General features: G+C 45.1%; 1 protein-coding gene across 2 annotated transcripts in view; it reads right to left on the bottom strand.

Moving 5' to 3' along the window:
- smyd3 (SET and MYND domain containing 3) overlaps window positions 1–27,510 on the bottom strand; it is a 750,592-nt gene that overhangs the window by 61,390 nt on the left and 661,692 nt on the right. For both annotated transcript variants that reach the window (XM_052013009.1, XM_052013010.1), the window contains 2 exons: window positions 20,291–20,378; window positions 10,111–10,285 (listed from right to left, as the gene is read on the bottom strand). In XM_052013009.1, coding sequence (XP_051868969.1) covers window positions 10,111–10,285; window positions 20,291–20,378 — 263 coding nt within the window. The remainder of the gene's footprint in view (window positions 1–10,110; window positions 10,286–20,290; window positions 20,379–27,510) is intronic.

The raw sequence follows: 27,510 nt of genomic DNA, 5'->3' as shown, positions 1-27,510 counted from the left end.
AAGAGACCTGGGTTCAATTCTGGCCACTGTCTGTAAGGAGTTTGTATGTTCTCTCCATGTCTGTGTGGGTTTCCTCTGGGTGCTCCGGTTTCCTCCCACATTCCAAAGACGTACAGGTTAGGAGGTTGTGGGCATGTTATGTTGGTGCCGGAAGCGTGGCAACACTTGTGGGCTGCCCCCAGAACACTACGCAAAAGATGCATTTCACTGTGTGTTTCGATGTACATGTGACTAATAAAGATATCTATCTCTGCATTACATTGGTGAGTTTATACTTACTCTCTGTCAACAATGTCTTTGTTCATAAGGCTTCTGTTATCAATAACACCGTCAAAGCAATAATTCAATACAATTTTAAGCTGCAAACCTTGATAAGAAATAACTGAACACTGCACTTTGTTAATTAAAGAATAGTGGCATGGCAAAGTATATTATACCTGACTGGCTTCTGGTATGCCAGAGTTAGTTTCTCTACACTTCCCCAGAATTAATGGGAATGTAATGGTCTGAAGATTGGGTTAGACTATAAGACATAGGAGCAGAATTAGACCATTTGACCCATTGAGTCTGCTCTGCCATTTGATCATGGCTGATTTATTTTTCCCTCTCAACCCCATACCACCCTGTTAATGCCAGTGAAGACAGTAGCTCAGGTGAGAGAGATGCCTCGTGAGGTGTGCCTCAGGCACTTAAACTGCATATCAGGATTGTCATGTTGGGCAGATCAGAAACCTTCTGCTCCTGACAGCTCAGGTCAGACTGTGGAAACGTGGTTGCTACTGCTGTTGTGCATGACACATCACTGTGTCAGTTAATGTCTCAGCCTGAGTTCCATTGTTCTGGATATGGCTATCCAAGAAGATCTATTTCTTCCCTTGTTAGTTGACTGACGTCCCAACCACCACCATAAATGTTCACTGCTGAAACCAGCACTGTACTTTGGCTCCAGTCTTTACCTAGGGGACACAGAGAAATATTAACTATTACTTTAAATGGGCAGGCACAGTAGTGTAGCAGTTAGCGTGACACTTTACAGCGTCAGTGACCCAGGTTCAATTCTGGCCACTGTCTGTAAGGAGTTTGTGCGTTCTCCCCGTGTTTGTGTGGGTTTCCTCTGGGTGCTCTGGTTTCCTCCCACATTCCAAAGACATACGGGTTAGGAAATTGTGGGCATGCCATGTTGGCAACACTTGTGGGCTGCCCCCAGAACACTCTATGCAAAAAGATGCATTTCACTGTGTGTTTCGATGTACATGTGACTAATAAAGATATCTTATCTTACCTTAAATGACCACAAGACATCCCCGGTGCTTTATATTGGTATTAGTTTATTATTGTCACTTGTACCGAGGTACAGTGAAAAGCTTGTCTTACAAACCAATTGTACAAGTCAATTCATTACACCGTGCAGTTACATTGAGTCAGTACAGAGTGCATTGATGTAGTACAGGTAAAAACAGAGTAAAGTGTCACGGCTACAGAGAAAGTGCAGTGCAATAAGGTGCAAGGTCACAACAAGGTAGATCGTGAGGTCATAGTCCATCTCATTGTATAGGGGAACCGTTCAATAGTCTTATCACAGTGGGGTAGAAGCATTCCTTAAGTCTGGTGGTACATGCCTTCAGGCTCCTGTATCTTCTACCCGATGGAAGAGGAGAGAAGACAGAATGTCCCGGGTTGGGGGGGGGGGGGGGTCTTTGATTATGCTGGCTGCTTCACCAAGACAACGAGAGGTAAAGACAGAGTCCAAGGAGGGGAGGCTGGTGTCTGTAATGCGCTGGGCTGTGTCCACAACTCTCTGCAGATTCTTGCGGTCCTGGGCAGAGCAGTTGCCGTACCAAGCTGTGATACATCCAGATAGGATGCTTTCTATGGTGCATCTGTAAAAGTTGGTGAGAGTCAAAGGTGACAAACTGAATTTCTTTAGCCTCCTGAGGAAGTAGAGGTGCTGGTGAGCTTTCTTGGCCGTGGTATCTACGTGATTTGACCAGGACAGGCTGTTGGTGATGTTCACTCCCAGGAACTTGAAGCTCTCAATCCTCTAGATCTCAGCACCATTGATGTAGACAGGTGCATGTACACCGCCCCCTTTCCTGAAGTCAATGACCAGCTCTTCTGTTTTGTTGACATTGAGGGCAAGGTTGTTGTCATGACACCATTCCACTAAGCTTTCTATCTTCTTCCTGTACTCCGACTCATCGCTGTTTGAGATACAGCCTACAACGGTGTTATCATCTGCAAACTTGTAGATGGAGTTAGAGCAGACTCTGGCCACACAGTCATGAGTGTATAGGGAGTAGAGTAGAGGGCTGAGGACGCAGCCTTGTGGGGCACCAGTGTTGAGAATAATCGTGCCGGAGGTACTGCTGCCTATCCTCACTGATTGCAGTCTGTTTGTTAGCAACTTCTTGCAGTGTTGCCACAGCTGTAGTGTAGAAAACACAGCAGACAATTTGCATGCAGCAAGCTCACACAAATAGCAGAATGATGGAGAAACAAAGGACTGCAGATGCTGGAATCTAGATGAAAAACATGATGATGCTGGTGGAACTCAGCAAGCCAGGCAGCATCCGTGGAGAAGAGCACGTGGTCAACGTTTCGGGTCATAGCAGAATGATAATTACCAAATCATCTGCTTCTGCAATATTGAATGAGAGAGAAATATCGGCCAGGGTACAGGGGAAGTGTCCTGTTCTTCCAAATGGTGTCATCTTTTGCATCTACCTGGAGAGCAGACAGGGCCTTGGTTAAATGCCTGGTTCAAAGGACAGCATCTCTGACAGTGCAGCACCTCCTCACTATAGCACTGAAGTGTCAGCTCAAGTCACCACAGTGGGACAGAAACCAGAACCTTCCTAAGTGAGTGATAGGGTGCTACCAACTGAGCAAGTCTCAACATCCAGGGGGCGGGTCAGAAAAGGTAAAAAGGACAACGTCAGCTGGTCATTGAGTTGTACTGAACACGGGTTTTACAAGCGCTCAGGGTGCAGTGAGGTTAAGGGTGAACAGTGAGCGGGACATGTATTTGCTGCCTGGCAGAAACACAGCAGAGCCGGTCACTGTGGGGATTGAACCTACTATACTCAAAGACCCAACCCACCCGGGACATTCTCTCTTCTCTCCTCTTCCACCAGGCAGAAGATACAGGAGCCTGAGGGCACACACCACCAGGCTCAAGGACAGCTTCTACCCCACTGTGATAAGACTATTGAACAGTTCCCTTATACAATGAGATGGACTCTTAACCTCACGACCTACCTTGTTGTGACCTCGCACCTTATTGCACTGCACTTTCACTGTAGTTGTGACACTTTACTCTGTACTGTTATTGTTTTTACCTGCACTACATCAATGCTCTGTACTAACTCAATGTAACTGCACTGTGTAATGAATTGACCTGTACAATCAGTATGCAAGTAAAGTTTTTCACTGTACCTTGGTACAAGTGACAATAATAAATCAACACCAATACCAATACCACCTGGGAGACACGAGCATCAAAATTCCAGTGTGATGTTTCTTATACCAATGTAATAGTTGGGAACACAAGAAAGACTGCAGATGCGGGAAATCTGGAGCAACGCACTACAAAAATGCTAGAGGAACTCAGCAGGTCTTCCACCTATCACCTCCCAGCTTCTCACATCATTCCTCCTCCCCTACCAACCAACCTTCCCCCCCTCACCTGGATTCACCTATCACTCACCAGCTCAGGCTCCTCCCCCTGCCCCCACTCTTTTATTCTGGCTTTTTCCCTCTTTCTTTCCAGTCCCGATGAAGGGTCTCGGCCCGAGACGTCGACTGTTCATTTCCCTCCTTAGATGCTGCCTGACCTGCTGAGTTCCTCCAGCACTTCTTTTGTGTGTGTTGTAACAGTAGGGAAAGTCGATTTGCTCTGGATGAGGCTGGTGCTGGTGAGACTGATAGTGGACAAATTGCAGGGGAAATAGCATAAACTCCAGACCCAGATCCCCGAATCAGGACTAATATTCTCCCCCCTACAATAACACAGCCCTGAAACTTCTGATATTTCCATATAGGATATATTATATATTGTCTGTGTGTGAGAGAGAGAGAGAGAGAGAGAGAGAGAGAGAGAGAGAGAGACAGCGGGAAAGAAAGGTGGAGCAAGGGCAAGAGAGGAGAAACAGAATTTGAATGTCAAGTGTTGTCATGGGGAAAAATTAGCTTTTTATATAGTCCCAGGGGTTTGAGGTTAACTCATAGAACTGCACATGCAGGGCTTAATGAACACTTCAATGTCAATAGTGAGCTTGTTAGAAGGAATGCCAGCCAGCCAGCGAATTCCTGAGGTAGCAGCGGCTGAGGCGTTTGATATTTTTAAATCATTTAGCTTTATTTCCCTTTGAGGTAATTCACTGAGGGCTGTTAATGGCTAGAGGCAAGTCGTCCAAGAAAGTTGCCAAGCACAACACCAAATTCGACTGCTCAAGGAGACGGCTGAAGGCTCGGTTCCTAATCTGTTCAGTCAGTCATTAAACATAAACTGAGGCTTTGTGTATTCGTGCTGATTTTGAGACTGGATAAAAGGCATATTTGGGAAAGATTGGAAGCAGATTTTAACGATTCACTTTTTCATAAGTTTTCAGCCTCAGTCCTGACAACTGGATCCCAGGAAGTCCCGATGCTATTCATAGCCTTAAACACAAATGTCTAGGATGGTACACACTTGACACAGAGGGGCTGCTGCCTTTCAGATGCAATGTTAAACTAAAGTGCTATCTACTCTCTCAAGTGGATATAACAGACCTCAAGGTATTATATTTCAAAGAGAAGTGGGAGACTTTGCCTACTGCCTGGTCAACACTGACCATCCAATCAGCATCAGAATATTTGGACTCTGTTGCTGTGCATGAGTTGGCTATTATACAACCTACATTATAGCAGTGACACACTATAGAATGAATAAGACTTCAGTGGCTCTATATCCCTTTAGGCCACAGCGGCCTGCCCATTAGGTATCTCCTGCCTCATCTGTGGTTCCCAAATGCTTACCTCAGAACCCACAAAACTGCTGCCTCAAGAAGGCAACATCCATCATCAAAAATCCCCACCATCCAGGCCATGCCATCTTCTCGCTGCTACCATTGGGCAGGATGTACAAAAGCCTGAAGTTCCACACGACCAGGTTCAAGGACAGCTACTTCTCTTCAACCATTCAGGTCTTGAACCAACTGGCAAAACTCTAATCACTACAGTTTAGCAACACAATGATCACCTTGCACTAAAATGGACTTTGTTTTTTCTTTGTTCTAATTGTGCTTTTTCTTGTAAAAATTATGTATAATTTATGTTTAATTTATGTTTATCTTGTGAATGCTGCGTATCTGATGCTATGTACCTGTGATGCTGCTGCAAGTAAGTTTTTCATTGCTCCTGTGCATACATGGATTTTGCAGATGACAATAAACTTGACTTTGACTTTGAACTGGAGTGGAAGCAAGTCATCTTCGATCCCTAGGGACTTCTTAAGAAATAATCCTTTGGAACATTGTATAAGGGACACAAAAGACTCTATATAAGTGTAGGTCATTATCAGATTTGTTGGTGGTACTAGTTTGCTATTTCTGTGAGTGCATACTAAAAGGCATTCCACTATCACAGTGCTGGTTTCTTTTGGGTTTCATACAATAGTAGATCCATTTTAACTTGAACTGATGCCTTCCACCTGTCCAGATACTGATGGGTCTGCACCAGCCATCTGAATGCACTTTCTATTTCCGCCTTTTGGGAACATGTACCGTTGGTAATTGCGGACATACAGAAAATCCTCAAATCCACGTTTCTGAACACGTTTCACTGATGCTCAGCAGAACATTTCAAAGGAATCATTCAATTTAACTGGTGTATCATTGTGACAGCAGCTAAGAAAACACAGATGTGGGAGAAATGTCTTCCTCCAGTCATGTTCTTCTGAGATCATAAATTTAAAATAAAAACCTTACTGACATGCAAAATTATTTCTCCCATCTCACTTTTCATTGTAAAACCAAGATGCAATTTAAGGACTTGTGAGAGGGGGATAACACTCACTTTCTGTGTTGGTAGAAGCAGACATGGTAGTGGTGTTTAAGAGGCATTTAGACAGGCACATGAACAGGCAGGGAATGGAGGGATATGGATCATGTGCAGGGAGATAGATTTAGTTTAATTTGGCATCATGGTCGGCAAAGACATGGGTGGAAGGGTCTGTCCCTGTGCTATACTATGTTCTTGTGCATCCCTGAGTTCATCACACCAACACAGGCAGCAGTACCTGACCCCCAGACTCTGGAATCCCTACCATTCACCTCTCCGTTTCCATCGCCTCCATTAAAATGCTCCTGAAAACTATCTCGTTGATCAACTGCTTTCCTGTTCTGGTATCTCTCGATGAACCTGGGAGTCAAGATTTGTTTAACCATGCCCCTTTTCTCATGTTAAAGGTGATACGTAAATATAAATTTGCTGTTGTTAATTAGTGAATTGCTTGTTGCAGCTATGAGTTTCTGCGGCTTTATCTACCATTCCTGATCATTGTGTTTATCTCAGGCAATGTGTGGCTCAATACAAAACTGCCCGATGGCGTTGATGCAGAAGGACAAACTGGAAATGGGAATGTCGGAGGGGTTAGGAGAGAGGAGATGGAAATGGTCCAAGGAAAGAATTATCCTCCTGCTTACAGTACGTAGTCAGCTGGTCACTGAGGTGGATGTACTGAGTTCGGAGGAGCACAGCAGCAGAGCGATCTGGGTTCAATCCTGACCTCCAGTGTGGAGTTTGCACATTCTCCCCGTGACCGCATGGGTTTCCTCTGGGTGCTCCAGTTTCCTCCCACACCCCAAAGACATGCAGGCTGGCAGGTTAATAAATTGCCCCTAGTGTGTGGGTGAGTAATAGAATTTGAGTGGGGTGAATAAAAAATGGATGAGCACAATGAGTGTTTGATGGATGACCTGGACTCAGTGGGCTGAAGGGCCCGTCTCCATGCTGTATGGCTCTGTGACTAAATTGCCCCTCCTTATGTACTTAAGCATCTCTGATACATCTTTATCATCAATTTCTTGTGTTCTGAATGCACTGTGCCACAAAATAACAGGGTACAGGCTCACTACAACAACATTGTGCATTTATATATCAATTTTACCATCATAATCCCTTTGTAACTGGATCCTTGACTTTCTGACCAGCAGACCGTAATCAGTGAGAATAGGCAGCAACACCTCCAGCATGATTATTCTCAACACTGGTGCCCCACAAGGCTGCGTCCTCAGCCCCCTACTTACCCCCTATACACTCATGACTGCATGGCCAGATTCTGCTCTAACTCCATCTACAAGTTTGCATTTGACACCACCGTAGTGGGCCGTATCTCAAATAATGATGAGTCGGAGTACAGGAAGAAGATAGAGAGCTTAGTAACATGGTGTCATGACAACAACCTTTCCCTCAATGTCAGCAAAACAAAAGAGCTGGTCATTGAACTGCAGGAAATGGGGATGTGCACATCCTCCTGTCTACATCAATGATGCTGAGGTCGAAAGGGTTGAGAGCTTCAAGTTCCTAGGAGTGAACATCACCAATAGCCTGTCCTGGTCCAACCACGTAGATGCCACGGCCAAGGAAGGTCACCAGCACCTCTACTTCCTCAGGAGGCTAAAGAAATTTGGCATGTCCCCTTTCACCCTCACCAATTTTTATCGATGTACCACAGAAAGCATCCCATCCAGATGCATCACAGCTTGGTATGGCAACTGCTCTGCCTGAGACCACAAGAAACTGCAGAGAGTTGTGGACACAACTCAGCACATCGTGGAAACCAGCCTCCTCTCCATGGACTCTGTACTTCTTGCTGCCTCGGTAAAGCAGCCAGCATAATCAAAGACCCCAGCCACCCCGGACATTTCTCTCTTCTCCCCTCTGCCATCAGGCAGAAGATACAAAAGCCTGAAAGCACATACCACCAGGCTCAAGGACAACTTCTATCCTGCTGTTATAAGACTATTGAATAGTACCCTAGTACGATAAGATGGACTCTTAACTTCACTATCTACCTTATTATGACCTTGCACCTTATTGTCTACTTGCACTGCACTTTCTCTGTAACTGTTACATTTTATTCTGCATTCTGTATTGTTTTTCCCTGTTCTACCTCAATGCACTGTGTAATGAACTGATCTGTATGAACGGACAAGTATTTCACTGTACCTCGGTAAAAGTGACAATAATAAACCAATTCCAATGAACATGTCCCAGACAACAAATAGTGACACTGCCAAAGAAAGTGAGATTAGGACAGGTGGCCAAGCTTTGATCAAAGAAGTGGGCTTCTAGTTCCTCTTATATGAGGGAGAGGTAGAGGGGTTTAAGGATGGAGCACCAGATCCTGGTGTAGAAAATTAGTTGGGAGTGTAAAATGGACTTTATAGAAACAATCGCTTGTTATATGTAAGGTCCAACATTTAGCTTCATGTCATCATTAACATCTTGTGCTCACAGTTACAAAGAGTAGTACTGAGGGATTTTTCTTCTTGTTAACAATTAACCTTCTCCCCATATTGGTCCTATATTTATCCCCTTCTGTATTCCAGCTATGTGCCAGACAGTAAGGAGCCAAGAGCACTTCCCTAATGTGGCATTCCTGCATCATTCTGGGAACCTTCGAGAGTTTTACAATCAGCTGTGCAGTTTGCCCCATCCCAGCACTAATCCCACAGTAGAGGTTAAACCTAGTCCAAACATCACACAATCATCAAAGCATTTAGCACAGAGAGTTAAGTTGCCCGGTCTCCCCATCCTGCCCCCCTCTCCCCACCCCTCCACCCTCGGCATCTTGAGAAGATCTATTAGGTCATTCTCTGTAGCAGGGAGAAGAACAGTAAGATTCTCAGCCTCTCCTCATAACTGAGTCCCGGTGAGGCCCTCGGTAAGCTTGAGGGAGTTTGAGGTGGAGATGGAGGTTTAAATCCCACAAATTGCTTTCCCAATGAAAATAATAACTAATCCAGAAGTTTAACAGCCAATTTCTGCACACCACAAGGTCCAGTAGAAAGCAGAGGGAAGTGTGACCTCAAAACAAAACTGGACAGAATGGAAATTTCCACCTGAAACCCATCTCTAAATCAGGCTCCTTGTTTAAGCAGAGAGAAGTGTTATCTCTGTCCTAGCACAGAGAGCTGAGGAACCTTTTCCTCTGCTGGGGAGTGCAGAACAAGGAGACCTGTTCAGGGCTGACAATAAGAAACCACTCTCTGCACAAAGAGTGGCGAAAATCCGGAAGTATCTTCTCCAGAAAGCCGCAGAGCCTGAGGTAATCTGACAATTTCTAAATAAAGACCAATAGATTTTTGCTAATCAAGGGTTTTAAGGGATAAAGAACAAAGGAAGGAAAATGGAATTGGGATACCGATCAGCGAGATCTCATTGAATAATGGAACAAGCTCGAGGGAATGATGGTTTACTCCTCTTGTTGAAGTAACTTCTCAGAGATGTGGTGGCACATTTGTTATTACGGGTGAAACTGAAAAGTTAACAAATTAAGATGCAGCAGAAAAGTTACTAAACAGATTTTTCAGCCAATGATTTTGTTTTTCATACAGTCTTTCTTCACTCTTCTGCTAACCAACAATATTGAGGCCATGCAAAGCTGTAGGTACTTTGGAGGACCCCTATCATTAGCAGCCAACTGTTAGGTTAGACTTAACCAGAAGGAATGAGACAGGATTCCAATAAAATACATGAAGATGTATCACAGCATTTGAGAGAGGTACGGTAAAATAGACTTGCTAGAAATAATACACAGGGAAACTCAGATTTCACATGAGTGGAGATAGTTGCATTCTGATGCCTCTTATACCCACACATACATATACACACATGTGCGTACACACACAGACACACATGTAAACACATACAGACACACACATGTGTGTGCACCCACACAGATACACACAAACAGGCACATGCAAACACATAAAGGGATCTATACAGACAGATAGATACACACACACAAACACACACACACACACACACACACACACACACACACACACACACACACACACACACACACACACACACACACACACACACACACACACAGCAGCTTACTGATAGGGATGCAGAGTCCTCAGGCCAAAAGACAAGGCGTCCTCCCACCGAGCGAGGTGAATACAAGCATCCATGGCGGCATCAAGCATCTTCAGCAGATAGAGGTTTGTGTCTGGAAGGACATCTTGACTCTTACTTGTAAAAGCTTGGCAGGTGTCCACAAGCTGCTCCCAGTCTGTTATTAATTTCAGTTAAGGAATTAGGATGGAAAATTTTAAAGAAGCTGTAAGGTATTATTTTACAAAAGGCAGCTGCATTTGCTAAATAATGGCATCTGCTCTGGTCTGGAAGGCCTGTACTTCTGACTACTTTATTCCTAAACAAAAATTAGAGACATATTGAAACTCTGATATAATTGCTTTATATGTTACCAGAACAGGGTGCCAGTGAGCTCAAAGTAGTAGTGACGATTTGTTTTGAGTTGTGTGTGACTGCAGCTCCGTTTGTTATTCCTGATGATAACACGTTCCTTTAAAACTCTGAATAAGTGATTCTACACATGCAGCTCAAAGCTCAGTCGCAGTCTCCTCCTCAAACTCATTCCCAAGGCCCTCAAGATATCCCATTCCTTATCTTCTCCAGTCTATGCTTTACCTGACAATCCTGAGGCCATAAAACCAAACTATATTGCCTATGTCTCTGACCATGCCGAACAAACCCATCTGTAAGCTGCATCTCAGCTCCAGATTCTTACTACAATAAGGTTCCTCATTTATAATAAAAGGTTATAGTCATAGAGTCATACCGCACAGAAACAGGCCTTTTGGCCTAACTGGTCCATACCAACCACGATTCCCATCTCAGCTAGTCCCATTTGCCCGTGTTTGGCCCATATCACTCTAAACCTTTCCTATCCACGTACCTGTCAAACTGTCTTTTAAAAGTTGTTTTTGTACCTGCCTCAGTCACTTCTTCTGGCAGCTCGTTCCATATACGGACCAGCCTCTGTAAAAAAGTTGCCCCTCAAGTTTCTATTAAATCTCTCCCCTTCACACCTTAAACCTATGCCCTCTAGTTCTCGATTCCCCAACCCTGAGAAAAAGACTGTGCGCATTCACCTTACCTCCGCCCCTCAGGATTTTATACACCTCTATAAGATCATCTCTCAGTCTCCTATTTCATTGAATAACTAAATATTCAGTTAAATATTAACTGAATATTTAGTTATTCACCCAATAACTAAAGTTCTCCAATCTCTAGTTATCATCCAATAACTAAAGACTGGAGGACTTTAGTTCTTGGGAGAGATTGGATAGGCTGGGCTTTTTTCCCTTGGAACAAAGGAGACTGAGGGGTTCTCTGATGGATGTATACAAAGTTATGAGGGGGAATCTTTTTCCCATGGTGTGGCTATCTAAGACAGGATTTGAAGTGAAAGTTAGAAGATTTACAGGGGATCTGAGGGGAAATGATTTTACAAGAGAGTGATTGGAATCTGGAACATCCTGCCTGAGGCAGGTACTGTCACAACATCTAAGAAGCACAAATTACCAAAGCACAGAAGGCAATGGATCTAATCTCACCGGGGATACTGATTGACCTGCCGAGTGCTTCCTGCACTGTCTGGGTTTGTTACTGATGGGGAACGAGAGAGACAGGAGCAGAGGATTGTACTGACTGTGTTTACTGAAGTTTGGTATGAGGTTTTTATAGAGCACACAGAGCCTAGGGGCCAGTTTCCCTGCTATAAATTCAACAGAATTTGGGCCTCGAGTTTCTCCTTCCCTATTTTTGATATTCTGTGATGTCATAGTGGCCACCTGGCCCATCACGTCCTTGCCAACCACCGGACTTACTACATAGAACATAGAACATTATAGCACAGTACAGGCCCTTCGGTATTAGAGTGTTGCTGCACTTGGAGTATTATGTTCAGTTTTGGTCGCCCTGCTATAAGAAAGATGTTATTAAACTGGAAAGAGTGCAGAAAAGATTTACAAGGACGTTGCCAGGACTTGAGGGACTGAGTTATGGGGGAGATAGGACGGGCTAGGACTTTTTTGCTTGGAGCGTAGGAGATTGAGGGGTGATCTTATGGAGGTGTATAAAATCATGGTTAGGGTGAATGCACATAATCTTTTTTCCAGGGTTAGGGAATGAAGAACCAGAAGATATAGGTTTAAGGTGAGAGAAGAATGATTTAATAGGAACTTGAGGGGTAATTCTTTTACACAGAGGATGATTTGTATGTGGAATAAGCTGCTAGAGGAAGTGGTTCAGGCAGGTACAATAAAAACTTTTAAAATACAGTTGGACAGGTAGATGGATTGGAAAGGTTTAGAGGGATATGGGCTAACGCTGACAAATGGGACTAGCTTGGATGGATATCTTGGTTAGCATGGACCAGTTGGGCAGAAGGGCCTGTTTCCGTGCTGTATGACTCCATGACTCTTTTAACACAGACATTGTCCGTGGCTTTCTATGTCAAACTATGGGCTACTCTTTCTGAAGTTTGTGTTCTTCAGCTTGGGTTTTCAGCTGTCAGGAACAGCCTGGAATAGAGTTCATATTCCCGGCAAACACACTGGAACCAGTACACTCGCTCGGAATGCTGCCTAGTCCCATATTAAGAAAAAAAATGACATGAACAGAGACTGAACACTGCCTTTGGGAGTTCCGAAAGGCTTTACAGGTAGCAAGGTACCTCAGAAGTGTAATGTAAGGAACGTAGAAGCAATTTTCACCCAGCAAACTCCCACACACAACAATGTGTTAATAACAGGATTATCTACTTTTGTGATATTAAGTGAAAGATATGTTTCAGCCAGGGTATTGGGCCTTGCTCTTCATTGAAATAAGCACACCTGAGGAACAGTTGAGGTCCTGGCTTAGAGCCTTATTCTAACGATGGCAGCTCTGACACTGAAGCACTTGCTCGGTACTGCACTGGTAAGTCTGCCTTACTTTTTGTGTTCACATCTCTGCAGCTGAAAGTGAACCTCTAAGATGAAGCACTGAATGAATTCTAATCATAATTACCAGCCTTCAATGATTCTCCATCCCAAGACCCTTGATCAAGTATTTGAGCCAAATCCTTCTAAATACTAGATGCACACCTGCAATGCTAGATTTACACAGCATAAACAGAGGACATACAGCAGCCAAATAACCTCCTAGCACAATCTATGGAAAGTGGGAGGAAACTGGAGTACCTGCAGGAAACCCATATGGTCACAGGGAGAACATACAAACTCCACAGAGATAACACTAGAGGTCAGCAGCGAACCCAGGTCGCTGGAGTTGTGAGGAAGCAGCACTAACTGCTGCACAACTGTGCTACCTACAGACTTTGGTTGGGCAATCCACAAGATTCCCATCACCAACCAAACATGGTTCAGAAGCTGGGTAGAATCCCCTGCACTTGCTGCAACTCCAAAAACATTCAAGAGGTTCAGAACCACCCAAGACAAAGCAGTTCACTTGATTGGCGCTCCACCAACACATTAAGTGTTCGTTCTCTCCACCGCAGTCCATCGTGGTCACAGTGTGAAGCACTGACAAAATACACTGCAGCAAATCACTGTTTCTTTGGTAGTATCTCTCAGTCCTGCAACTTCTACCACCAAGAAGATAAAAAGCAGTAGGCTGATAGAATCACCAAATCACACACCATTCCAACCTTGGAAATAATATTACTGTCCTTCATCGACCTGAAACTCCGTCCCCAACAGCACATTGAGAGCATCTTCACCAGAAGGGTGGCAGCAGTTCAAGGAGGCAGCTCATCACCACCTTCTCAGGGACAATGATGGATGGGCAATAAATGCTGGCCTTCCAGTGACGTCCCGATTCTGTGAATGAAGGGGAGTTTTCTCCTTTGTCATTGATCAGGGTCCGATTTGTGGAGAAGGTGAAGTTCACAGAGACCCTGGTTAAACTATTGGACAGAAGATACAAAAGCTTGAAAGCACATGCGATGAGAGAGATATCTTTATTAGTCACATGTACATTGAAACACACAGTAAAATGCATCTTTTGCGTAGAGTGTGCTGGGGTCAGCCCGCAAGTGTCGCCACGCTTCCGGCGCCAACATACTTCCTAACCTGTATGTCTTTGGAATGTGGGAGGAAACCGAAGCACCCGGAGGAAACCCACGCAGTCACAGGGAGAACGTACAAACTCCTTACAGACAGCGGCCGGAATATAACCCGGGTCACTGGCGCTGTAATAGCGTTATGCTAACTGCTACACTACCGTCATACAACCAGACTCTATCCCACTGTTATCAGACTCCTGAACGGACTTCTCATATGCTAAAGATGAATTCTTGATCTCCCAATCTACCTCATCGTGGCCTTTGCACCTTATTTGTTTCCCTGCACTGCACTTTCTCTGTACCTGCTGCACTATATTCTGCATTTTGTTTGCCTTCGAAGTAATTACTTATGGCATGATCTGTCTGGATGGCATGCAAAGCAAAAGCTTTTCACTATATCTTGGTACACGTGACAATAATAAACCAATACCAATACCAAGCACCAGAGTGAAATCCACTGGCTTTGACAAACAATAATATCATCATTTATGCCCCTTACTTTGAGTGACAAAATAAAGTCATCCGAGGATCTACCTGGATGAATGAATCCTGATATTGTTGCAACACAGACTTTGCCTCAACTGTGAACAAGCCGGTTTCTTTGCCATGTCACACTCTCATGGCTCAGCTCGGCTCTTGTGGTCTCCTCTCTGTTTGAAATGCATGATAAGACACAGACATGTTGCATCTGCACTTATTAAACAGGAACCCCACCCTTAATTGACTGGCAGGAGGACTGTACTATTTACATACAAAACAATTTGGAATCTGCCCGACTGCGCAGCTGTGTTGTGGAGAAGGCAAGTGGTTAAGCAGACAAATGTTTGATGAGGATGAAAACTCTGGGAATCAGGAGCTTCCTGTTGCATTGGGTTGTCATAACTAATTTATTCATTCGGTTTTGTTTGAACATTGCAGCACAGTACAGGCCCTTCGGCCCACAATGTTGTGCTGACATTTTATCCTGCTCTAACCCTTCCCTCCCACATAGCCCCCCCATTTCTCTATCGTTCATGTGCCTACCTAAGAGTCTCTTAAATGTCCCTAATGTATCTGCCCCCACAACCTCTGCCAGCAGTGCGTTCCAGGCACCCACCACCCTCTGTGTAAAAGACTTACCCCTGACATCCCCCTTATATCTTTCTCCAATCACCTTAAACTTGTGTCCCCTCGTGTTAGCCATTTTCACCCTGGGAAAAAGTCTCTGACTGTCCACTTGATCTATGCTATCTTGTACACCTTGATCAAGTCACCTCTCATCCTCCTCTCCAAAGAGAAAAGCCCTAGCTCGCTCAACCTATCCTCATAAGACATGCTCTCCAATCCAGGCAACATCTTGGTAAATCTCCTCTGCACCCTCTCTAAAGCTTCCACATCCTTTCCATAATAAGGCAACCAGTGGTAAGTACTGATTACCCAGCCCTTGGTGCCTTCAGGTCAAGGTGGTGGTTGAACCACTGCTGACCAGTGTGCTTGGGAAGGACATTCCCGGGTATCGACCCAGGAACATTGGGAAGAGATGTGGCCAAGTCAGGGCACTGTGCAACTTGTGTCTGACGGTTTAATTTCTCTGCCCTGGTTTACAGAGGCTGCGGACAAGGAGGCAGCTGTCAAAGCAACCTTGGTGTCTTGGTGCGTTCCCAGCCACGTTACACACTACAGGTTTGTGCACCGCAACAACAAAGAAAATTAACCCATAAAAAATGGAGATGCTGGAAATCTGAAATAAAAACGGAAAATGACAGAACTACTCAGCAGGCCAGGCAGCATCAGTGGAACGAGAAACAGGCAACTCTTCATCAGAATGGGGATAGATGGAATAAGACAGGTTAGCTTTAGGTTGCATTGAAGCTGAGGGAGGGGAAGGGTGGAACAAAGGGAATATCTCTGTTAGGGTGAGACTGTAATGTGGCAGTTAAGGAGCAGTTCTGATCAGACTGAGCGTCCTTGTCGGCGTAATGTACTGCTAATGGTAAGGCTGTAAGACATGCCCATCAATCCACACCACACATTAAAGAAGAACAGTGCCGGAGGCCACTGACTGATAGGTCAGAGTGGGAGTGGGATGGAGAGTCAAACTCTGAATGGTGGCAGTCAGGGTCAAAGGGAAAACATTGCTGAGGCTGAAGTCATTCCCAACTTCAAAAGAAGCCGGTGCGACTTGTTGCTGGCAACTCATCCCAGCTCACTGTCGTCACCGCAAGAGTCCAAGGGGAATTGTCTTGCTCTGCTCCGTCAACAATGAACCCCCCTCAACCATCAGGTGAAGATCGGGGCCGTGTGCTGACAGCGGGATTCAAACTTGGCACCCTGCATTGGTTCAGGCCACTGGATACGAGACCAGCATCTTAACTGCTCTGATGCCAAGCCGGGGATTATAAGTTTATAAAAAAAATTAATTATTCAGGAAGAAAAACTGCATAACTCGGAGGAATGCCCCATAATAACATCATCCACAGCTCCTGCTTTACAACTTCCTCCTGAACATTGCTTCAGATAAAATATGCATGAATCAAATCAAAATGCAATAATAAATAAAATATAAACAGGTTGAAGTGGCAGCCAGTAACAGATGACTTTAATAATGCAGCAATTTCTTGTTGCTGTAATGGATGGCTGTGAGGACACGGTTGAAGAGTCACCGAAGAGCGCAGTATAAGGAGTGAGATCAGGCAAGAGTTTTTGCTCAGGTGTTGGGCAACAGGGGTGCTTATGTGAACTCACTGTGTGGCAGGCAGTCTCTGTGACTGGGTAGGCATCACGCAAGGGCTTAATAGGTGTTCTTGTGAACCACTTTCCCCATTTAGTGAGAAGGAGGTGAGAGTGAGGCCATGGGAATGAGAGAGAGTGCAGGAAGAGATGGGCAGGATAGAAAAGAAGGTTTCAATTGGATAGAAGAGTATGATTAGGGTCATAGAGTCACACAGCACAGAAACAGGCCCTTCTGCCCAACTGGTCCATGCCGACCAAGATTCCCATCTAAGTTAGTCCCATTGGCCCACAATCAGTTCATATCCCTTTCCTATCCATGTACCTGTCTAAGTACCTTTCAAATGTTGTTAATGTACCTGCCTCAACCACTTCCTCTGGCAGCTCATTCCATATACGACCACCCTCTGGGTGAAAAAGTTGCCCCTCAGGTTCTTATTAAATCTCTCCCCTCTCACCCTAAACCTGTACCCTCTAGTTCTTGACTCCCCAACCCTGGGAAAAAGATTGTGCACATTCACCCTATCTACGCCCCTCATGATTTTATACACCTCTATAAGATCACCCCTCAGTCTCCTACACGCCAAGGAAAAAAGTCTTTGCCTGTCCAACCTCTTCTTGTAACTCAGTCCCTCAAGTCCTGGCAACATCCTTGTAGATATTTTCTGCACTCTTTCCAGTTTAATAACATCTTTCCTATAGCAGAGTGACCAAAACTGATCAAGTGCGGCAATACTCCAAGTAATAAGTACAATGGTTGGCATGGACCAGTTGGGCTGAAGGGCCTGTTTCTGTGCTGTCTGACTCTGTGACTCTATGACACTACAGAATATCAAAAGTAGGGAAGGAGAAACTGTAAGCCCAATTATGTTGAATTTATAGAAGCGAAACTGGCCCTGAGGCTCTGTGTTGGTATTGTGCTTTGTATAAACCCTGTACTGAACTTGAGTAAACGCAGTCAGTACAATCCTCTGCTCCTGTCTAGCTTGTTCCCCATCATTAACAAATGCAAACAGTGCATGAACCCTGGGAAAAAGACTTTGCAACATTGACCCTATCAAATGCCCCTCGTGATTTTATACACCTCTGACTTCAGGAAAGGGGGCAGTGTACATGCACCTGTCTACATCAAAGGTGCTGAGGTCGAGAGGGTTGAGAGCTTCAAGTTCCTAGGAGTGAATATCACCAATAGCCTGTACTGGTCCAACCACGTTGATGCCATGGCCAAGAAAGCTCACCAGCACCTCTACTTCCTCAGGAGGCGAAAGAAATTTGGCATGTCCGCTTTGACACTCACCAACTTTTATCGATGCACCATAGAAAGCATCCTATCTGGATGCATCACGGTTTGGTAATGGCAACTGCTTGGCCCAGGATGACAAGAAACTGCAGAGAGTTGTGGACACAGCCCAGCATATCACAGAAACCAGCCTCCCCTCCATGGACTCTGTCTATACCTCTCTCTACCTTGGTGAAGCAGCCAGCATAATCAAAGATCACACCCACCCGGGTCATTCTCTCTTCTCTCCTCTCCCATCAGGCAGAAGATACAGGAGCCTGAGGGCACATACCACCAGGCTCAAGGACAGCTTCTATCCCACGGTGATAAAACTATTGAACAGTTCCCTTATACGATGAGATGGACTCTTGACCTCACAATCTGCCTTGTTATGACCTTGCACCTTATTGTCTACCTGCAATGCACTTTCTCTGTAGTTGTGACACTTTACTCTGTATTCTGTTATTGTTTTTACTCCGTACTATGTCAATGCATTGTGTAATGAATTGATCTGTATGAACGGTATGCAAGACAAGTTTTCACTCTACCTCAGTACAAGTGACAATAATAAACCAATACCAGTACTGATACCAAGATCACCTCTCTGTCTCCTATGCTCCAGTGAAAATAGTCCCAACATTGACAGTGGCAGAGCCAAGTGAAAAAGGGGAGGGATGAAACAGGAGAGAGGAAAGACAAGATGATGTGTAAAGCCACTGACTGGTTGTATAAGACGAGGTAGCAAAGGCAAACGGCACCAGGTTTCACTATTGGTCTGTACTGATGTCAGTTCACTCAGCAAGAAGTAATACCACAGGTGGCCCCAGCACCACTGGTTTGAGGACACACAGAGACAAAGGCCCACTATTCCCGCTCCTGATGACCACAGCTGAGTTGGGAAAACTAAACTAAGTAGCACAGTTGAAAATCATATTCCCATTGGCCCATCTCTCTGTAGCTTGAAATGAACTTGCTTATTTTTCAAATTTTCCTCGTTCTGATGAAGAGTCTTCAACCTGAAATTACAGCTTTCTTCCTCTCTCCACAGATGCTGCCTGACCTGCAGAATATTTCCAGCATTTTCTGTTTTTAGTTTACTGACACACCATTGTACTGCCTTTAAGTAGATTGTAAAGAGTTTTACAATCTACTCAGAGGCAGTACAATGGTGTATCAGGTAGTGCTGCTGTCAGGATAGTTTGATCCTGACCTCTGGTGCTTTCTGTGCGAAGCTTGCATGTTCTCCCTGTGACCACATAGGTTTCCTCCCACATCCCAAAGATGTGCTGGATGGTCGCTGTAAATTACCCCTTAGTGTAGCTGGGTAGCAGGAGAATTGAGGGGGAGGTGATGGCCACGTGACAGAGAATGGGCTACAAGGAAATAAACTGGGGAATGATGGGATTGCTCTGAGAGCTGGCATGGACTCAATGGGCCAAATGGCCTTCTTCTATGTCATATGAAAATATGAGAAGACAATAGGAGAAGACATTTGTACGTGTGCGTGTGTGTATGCACATGTGTGCATGTAGTTGAGGGTACATGCATGTGTGTGTGTGTTTGTGTGCACATATGTGTGCACTGCGTGCATGTCTGTATGCTAGTGTGCATGATCGTGTGTGTACATGTGTATGCATTTGTATGAATCTGTATGTATGTGTGTGTGCAAATGTGTGTGAGTCTGTGTGCACACATTGGTGCATATGTGTGTGTGTGCATGTCTGTGTTTGCTGCTGCACCCACATGCCACAGACTGAGAGGCTACCAGTGAAGCAGCAGATGCAGGTCCTCTGCTGCTGTGCAGTCGAGCAGGACACCCACACTGGAAACAGGAGCCAGAGCAGAAGCCGTGATGTGTGGAGGGGTGGGAGGAAAGCGAGGATGGAACGTTTCCGGGTGAGCGGTCTCTGCAGTGACGTTTCGTGGTAGCTGAAGGCCCTTGGAACTCGTCCCTTATTCAGTTCCTTGGGCAGAAGGGGTTGGGAAGGAGTCAGCAACCACAAACAATTAGTGCCACAATAAGTGAAGCTTTCACATGAAGTAAAATACAAAGGGTTAGAGCCCACCTTCGTGCTGCAATTACTCTGGTGCAGATTTTATCCCTCATCATTAAGACTGGAGTCAGTGAAGCCCAAGACCTGGAATCATAAGGATACTTGCAGCAGCCTGTAATTCCTCCACCTTTGGAATCATGTCCTTGACTTCCATCCAGCAGTGCTCCTCACCAGCCAGCCTATCAGCATCCTGTGCAGAACAAGAACAAGTCAGTCCTTTGATCACATGGGGGGCCCCCTTGTGATCCCCAATCCCCACCCCAATTCCTGTTATCCGGAGGCATCTATTATTTATTTCTCCCCATTCCTGCACTGCATCAACACCAACACAACAAACACTGGACTCATTCTCAGCAACAACACCCGCATCACCCCAGGAGTGTCACACCACTGCACCAACTACACTGCATGGGTTGAGTGGTGGTAGGTATTGATGCTGAGGAAGTGTTTCATTAAACTTGGATCTGAACTGATGTCATTTCTACCCATTGACCATATCTGTCTTCTTATTTATTTCTATAACCACAATAAAGGGTGGCATAGATAGGGTGGACAAGCAATATCTTTTTCTCATTATTGAGCAATCCAATACCAGAGGGCATGCATTTAAGGTGAGAGGTTCAGAACAGACGTGAGGTGTACATATTTACTGGGAGAGTGGTGGATGCCTGGAATGCGTTGCCTGATAGGGTGGTGGAGGCAAATTCATCAGGGGCTTTTAAGAGGGGCTTGGATGGGCACATGAATGAGAGGAAAATGGAGGGATATGAGCATTCTGTAGGTCGGAGGGAATAGCTATGTCGGCACAACATTGTGGGCCAAAGGGCTTGTTCTGTGCTGTACTGTTCCATGTTCTAAAGTGCATCACTGCCCTTGTTACAAAAAGAAAGTTGTCACAGAGTTGTAGACAGAGCCTCTGGCCCACTTTGCCCCTTCTGACCATTGAGTACCTATCTGTACTAATCCCATTTACCAGCACTTGGTCCATAACTTTTTATGCCTTGATGATTCAAGTGCTCATCTGGGTAGGAGAGCTCCACTTTTACAGACGTTCTTGTCGATTTTGTCCATGTTGGAAATTACGCTAAAATCACTTAATATGGAAACCACACCTTCGCTGTATTGTGATGAATGGCACCCAAAGCACATAGACTGATAAGGAAGAACAATTACTAAAAGTGGAGAGGGAGAGATGAAACCAGTTCTGCCATCCGCAGGAACAAACCTATGTACGTACATCAGACTTTTGAATTTAATAACATTACAGTAGCTCATTTGTGAGTACAGGTGTCCGTAAGTATTTTTTGATAAGATAGCTTTATTAGTCACATGTATATCGAAACACATAGTGGCATTGATATTGGTTTATTATTGTCACTTGTACCAAGATATAGTGTAAAACTTGTCTTGCATACCGTTTGTACAGATCAATTCATTACACAGTGCATTGAGGTAGCATAGGGTAAAACCAATAACAGAATACAGAGTAAAGTGTCATAGCTACAGGAAAGTACATTGCTGGTAGACAATAAGGTGCAAGGTCATAACAAGGTAGATTGTGGGGTCAAGAGTCTATCTCATCATATAAGGGAACCGTTCAATAGTCTTATCACAGTGGGATAGAAGCTGTGGTGGTGTGTGCCCTCAGGCTCCTGTATCTTCTGCCTGATGGGAGAGGGGAGAAGAGACAATGACCCAGGTAGGTGGGGTCTTTGATTATGCTGGCTACTTCACCAAGGTAGAGAGAGGCATAGGCAGAGTCCATGGAGGGGAAGCTGATGTCTGTGATGTGCTGAGTTGTGTCCACAACTCTCTGCAGTTTCTTATGGTCCCAGGCAGAGCAGTTGTACCAAGCTGTGATGCATCCAGACAGGATGCTTTCTATGTTGCATCGATAAAAGTTGGTGAGTGTCAAAGGGGACTACAATGAAATAGATCTTCGCTTAGAGTGATTCTGGGGGGCAGCCCACAAGTATCGCCACGCTTCTGGCACCAACGTAGCATGCCCACAACTTTGTTCATAACCAGGGGACAGCCTGTACTTCTTAAATGTTGTGAGAGTACCTGCCTCCACCAACCCCACGGGCAGTGTGTTCCATGTTCTAAACACCTTCTGGGTGAAAAATGTACTCCTCAGTTCTTCTCTGAACCCATTACCCCTCATGTTAAACCCATGCCCTCTGGTTTTAGTTGAATTTCCCACAGGCACGGTAGTGCAGCGGTTAGCGTAACGCTATTACAGCACCAGTGACCTGGGTTCAATTCCTGCTGCTGTCTGTAAGGAGTTTGTACGTTCTCCCTGTGTCTGCGAGGGTTTCCTCTGGGTGCTCCGGTTTCCTCCCACATTCCAAAGACGTACGGGTTAGGAAGTTGTGGGCGTGCTATGTTGGCGCCGGAAGCATGGTGACACTTGCGGGCTGCCCCCAGAACAGTTTACGCAACAGGTGTATTTCACTGTGTGTTTCGATGTACATGTGACTAATAAAGATATCTTATCTTATGGAGTATTTTTGCTATGGAGAAAAGTTTCCTGCTCTTTACCCTGTTGTATAAAGTAATTTACCAAACAACTTTTTCATCCATCTATCAAATTATCCATCACTAAAAGTTAAATGCTGCACCGCTAGTGCTGCTGCCATATGGTTCCAGTGACCCGGGTTCAATCCCGACCTCCGGCACCGTCTGTGTGGAGTTTAGACATTCTCCCTGTGCTTCCTCCGGGTGCTCCGGTTTCCTCCCACTTCCCAAAGACGTGCAGGTTGGTAGGTTATTTAGCTGCTGAAAATTCCCCCGAGTGTAGGTGGGTGGGAGAAGAATTGTTGGAAGTCGACAAACAAGTGAGAGAGAATAGACTGCAAGCAAGGTACAGGAATGAGACTGATGGCACTACTCTGAGACTCGATGGGCTGAATGGCCTCCTTGTATGTCATATGGGAATACGAGAAATACTCCTGATGTTGGAAAGTCAACATAAATACAGAAATGCTCAACAGCATCTGTGGAAAGAGAAACAGAGTCAACATTTAGCATCTCGGTTGAAAACTGCACTGGAGTTTGGCCTGGATATCACAGGCCAAGAGTTGGACATGGAAGCTTCTGACAAGTGGAGAGACCTACGCTGCAGCTGTGGCCACTCCTGAGATGCCATCTGTGTCTGGAATTATCCATGGTACGTAGACGTGAGTGAAGCAATGGCCTTCCCTGCTATGGACGTAGTGGTGAGCGTAATACTTTACAGCGCCAGCGACCTAGGTTCAAATCCGGCCACTGTCTGTAAGGAGTTTGTATGTTCTCCCCATGTCTGCGTGGGTTTCCTCCGGGTGGTCCGGTTTCCTCCCACATTCCAAAGACGTACAGGTTAGGAAGTTGTGGCCATGCCACGTTGGCGCCAGAAGCGTGGCGACACTTGCGGGCTGCCCCCAGCACACTCTATGCAAACAGATGCATTTCACTGTGTGTTTCGACGTACATGTGACTAATAAAGAAATCTTATCCTAAAAGCAGATATAATAAGGGTGGCTTTTTGCCTTCTTCATCGTCATCCAATGATGTCCGGTGTAGAGCATTTTGTGTATGTAGACAGGATCAAGCTTAGATGATGCTCCTTAGCCGTTGGGTGTTGAAGTCACAGGGGGAGTGGCTGCTTGGGCAGAGTATCGGACAGCTGTCAGAACTAGACCCCACAGGGGCGTAAACTGAGGAAGAGGATGTAAGCATCAGACGGAGGAGTAAAGAAAAATGGAAAGTTCAGAAAATAAAGACAATAGAAAGATATAGAGACAGAGAGAGACAGCATGGACACGGGCCCTTCAGTGAGTACCAACACCCACTGAGTTGGTGCTGCCCGTCAGCAACCCATTTACATTACTCTGACATTAATTCCACTTTTTAAAAAAAATTTCACATATTCTTATCAACCCTCCCCAGATTATACCACTCACCTACACACCAAGAACAATCTGCAGTGGCCAATTAACCAGCCAACTTTGGGATGTGGGAAGAATCGAGAGCACCCGGTGGAAACCCATGCAGTCACAAGGAGCTTGTGCAATCTCCACACAGACAGCACCCGACTGAGGTCAGGATTGAACCTGGGTCTCTGGCGCTGTGAGGCAGCGGCTTTACCGGCTGTGCCACTGTGCTGCCCTTACAGTCATATCATGCCTTTCACAGTCACAGGACATTGTGACATGTTCTATAGCCAGTGAAGTACTTTTTGAAGAAGAGTCACTGTTGTAAAGTAGGAAACCACGATCCAGCATAGGGATAATGTCCAGATCTTCTAGTTAAGGAGAAATATTGTCCAGGGCACTGGGGAGAACTCAAAACAATACCTTGAAGTAACTGCCAGCACTGCAGGGTACCTTGCCTTGTGTGTAAAAATTTGCCCTTGCTTATTAATGCTAATTACATATTACAGCAATGGTTATGCACTGTAAGCTGCTTCTGAAATTTCCTTTCACTTTAATGAAATGGAAACTGGGAAATGGAACACAGTATACAGCTGTTAATGGCGTGTTCTCCCAAAACATGCAATTCCAAGGCACTGGAAAAGCTGTGTTTGAGCTTTAATAGATGCTTACTGTTTTGCACAAGGATCGGAACTTCTAGATGTGTTTGGTCCATGCTGACTTTCCGCTAAATGCTTGCACACGTGCTCCCAGTTAACTGGCCTGCTTTTGATGTGGTCCTGCAGTCACCCCGCCAAGATACTCCCCCCCAGATGGTTTTGATTAGAGTCCAGTCAGAGAGCCATTTCGCCTCCTTACTCCTGGCAGTGTTACCTCTACCCGGGACCCTTGGGCCTTGGGGTCCAGCAGTGGGGGAGGGTGCAGCCAAGCTCGGTTCCAGCTGCAAGCCGCCCTGCTTCTGGCGGCTGCTGAACAGCTTCTGCGGCAGCCATGAGTTTTCAGGAATTGGCCTGTTCTTCAAGCAAACGGTTAAAGGCAAGAAATCCAATCTTAAACCAGCAGCAGCAGCAGATGTTTTGCAAAACTGTCACCCTGATGGTACAATGCACAATTAAAGCAGGGAGGCTCATCTGGTTAAAGGATATCAGCTCTCTGCTCACAGTGGAAGGATTGGAGCACAGAGAGAGTTTGGAGTGAGAAAGAGAAAGTGTGAAAGAGAGAGAGAAAGCTAGAGATAAAAGAAAAAAAGAGTGAGATAGAGATAGATAGAAAAAGAGCGAGAGATATATACAGAGAGAAATTCAGAGATAGATAGAAAGAGAGCGAGACGATAGAGATAGAGAGAGAGTGACAGAGAGAGAGAGAGAGAGAGAGAGAGAGGGAGAGAGAGAAAAAGGCACAGGCACTAAGAAAACAGTTCCTAAGGCACAGAAGGCAAAGAGGGAAACATAATAAGACTCAAAGAGCAGGAAAGAAATGGGAGAGGAACATACAGTGGCATGCAAAAGTTTGGACACCCCTGGTCAAAATTTCCGTTACTGTGCATAGCTAAGCAAGTAAAAGATGATCTGATTTCCAAAAGGCATAAAGTTAAAGATGACACATTTCTTTAATATTTTAAGCAAGATTACTTTTTTATTTCCATCTTTTACAGTTCCAAAATAACAAGAAAGGAAAAGGGCCCGAAGCAAAAGTTTGGGCACCCTGCATGGTCAGTACTTAGCAACACCCCCTTTGGCAAGTATCACAGCTTGTAAATGCTTTTCGTAGCCAGCTAAGAGTCTTTCAATTCTTGTTTGAGGGATTTTTGCCCATTCTTCCTTGCAAAAGGCTTCTAGTTCTGTGAGATTCTTGGGCCGTCTAGCACGCACTGCTCTTTTACGATCTATCCACAGATTTTCGATAGTGCTTAGGTCGGGGGACTGTGAGGGCCATGGCAAAACCTTCAGCTTGTGCCCCTTGAGTTAGTCCATTGTGGATTTTGAGGTGTGTTTAGGATCGTTATCCTGTTGTAGAAGCCATCCTCTTTTCATCTTCAGCTTTTTTACAGACGGTGTGATGTTTGCTTCCAGAATTTGCTGGTATTTAACTGAATTCGTTCTTCCCTCTACCAGTGAAATGTTCCCCGTGCCATTGGCTGCAACGCAAGCCCAAAGCATGATCGATCCATCCCCGTGCTTAACAGTTGGAGAGGTGTTCTTTTCATGAAATTCTGCACCCTTTTTTCTCCAAACTTTCCTGCGTCCTCACCAGAAAATTCAGTGTCAGAAGTTTGCAAAGGAACATCTAAACAAGCCTGATGCATTTTGGAAACAAGTCCTGTGGACTGATGAAGTTAAAATAGAACTTTTTGGCCACAATGAGCAAAGGTAGGTTTGGAGGAAAAATATTAAAGAAATGTGTCATCTTTAACTTTATGCCTTTTGGAAATCAGGTCAGCTTTTACTCGCTTAGCTATTCACAGTAACAGAAATTTTGACCAGGGGTGCCCAAAATTTTGCATGCCACTGCATATTAGCGAGAAGGCAATACGGCGCACACACACCCACACACAAAGTGACAATAATAAACCAATACCAATACCAATACACACCCACACACACAGACCAGTGTACACATGATGAAAGAGACTTATCAGAAAATCACATCCACATTGAATTAAAGAGTGGAAAGAGAGAAAGAGAGTGTAAAAGAGAGAGAAAGTAAGTGAAAGAGAGAAAGAGAAAGGGTGGAGGAGAGAGAGAAGGAATGAAGGAAGAAGAGATTGAAGAGAAAAACAAAGAAGTATGGAAAAAAGAGTGGAGAGGAAGAGAGTGTGAGATGTGAGAATGAGAGAGAGAGAGAGAGAGAGAGAGAGAAGGGAGAGAGAGAGAGAGAGCAGGGAGATAGAGAGGATCATGAAAGCAGGTTGAGGGAACTCGGCCTTTTCTCCTTGGAGTGACAGAAGATGAGGGGGAACCTGACAGAGGTGTATAAGATGATGAGAGGCATTGATCGGGTGGATAGTCAGAGGCTTTTCCCCAGGGCTGAAATGGTGGCCACAAGAGGACACAGGTTTAAGGTGCTGGGGAGTAGGTACTGAGGAGATGTCAGGGGTAAGTTTTTTACTCAGAGAGTGGTGAGTGCGTGGAATGGGCTGCCGGCAACGGTGGTGGAGGCGGATACGATAGGGTCTTTTAAGAGACTTTTGGATAGGTACATGGAGCTGAGAAAAATAGAGGGCTATGGGTAAGCCTAGTAATTTTTAGGGTAGGGAAATGTTCGGCACAACTTTGTGGGCCAAAGGGCCTGAATTGTGCTGTAGGTTTTCTATGTTTCTATGATTTCTGGGAATGTTGGCAGCTCCTGCAGAGGTACATTAAGCAATTGCAGCAAGGCTGCTGCCTCCAGTAATTTATCCAAGGTATGGGC

Source organism: Pristis pectinata, chromosome 3 (genome assembly GCF_009764475.1).
Source record: "Pristis pectinata isolate sPriPec2 chromosome 3, sPriPec2.1.pri, whole genome shotgun sequence".
Taxonomy (NCBI): domain Eukaryota; kingdom Metazoa; phylum Chordata; class Chondrichthyes; order Rhinopristiformes; family Pristidae; genus Pristis; species Pristis pectinata.
This window is presented reverse-complemented; position numbering and strand designations above follow the sequence as displayed.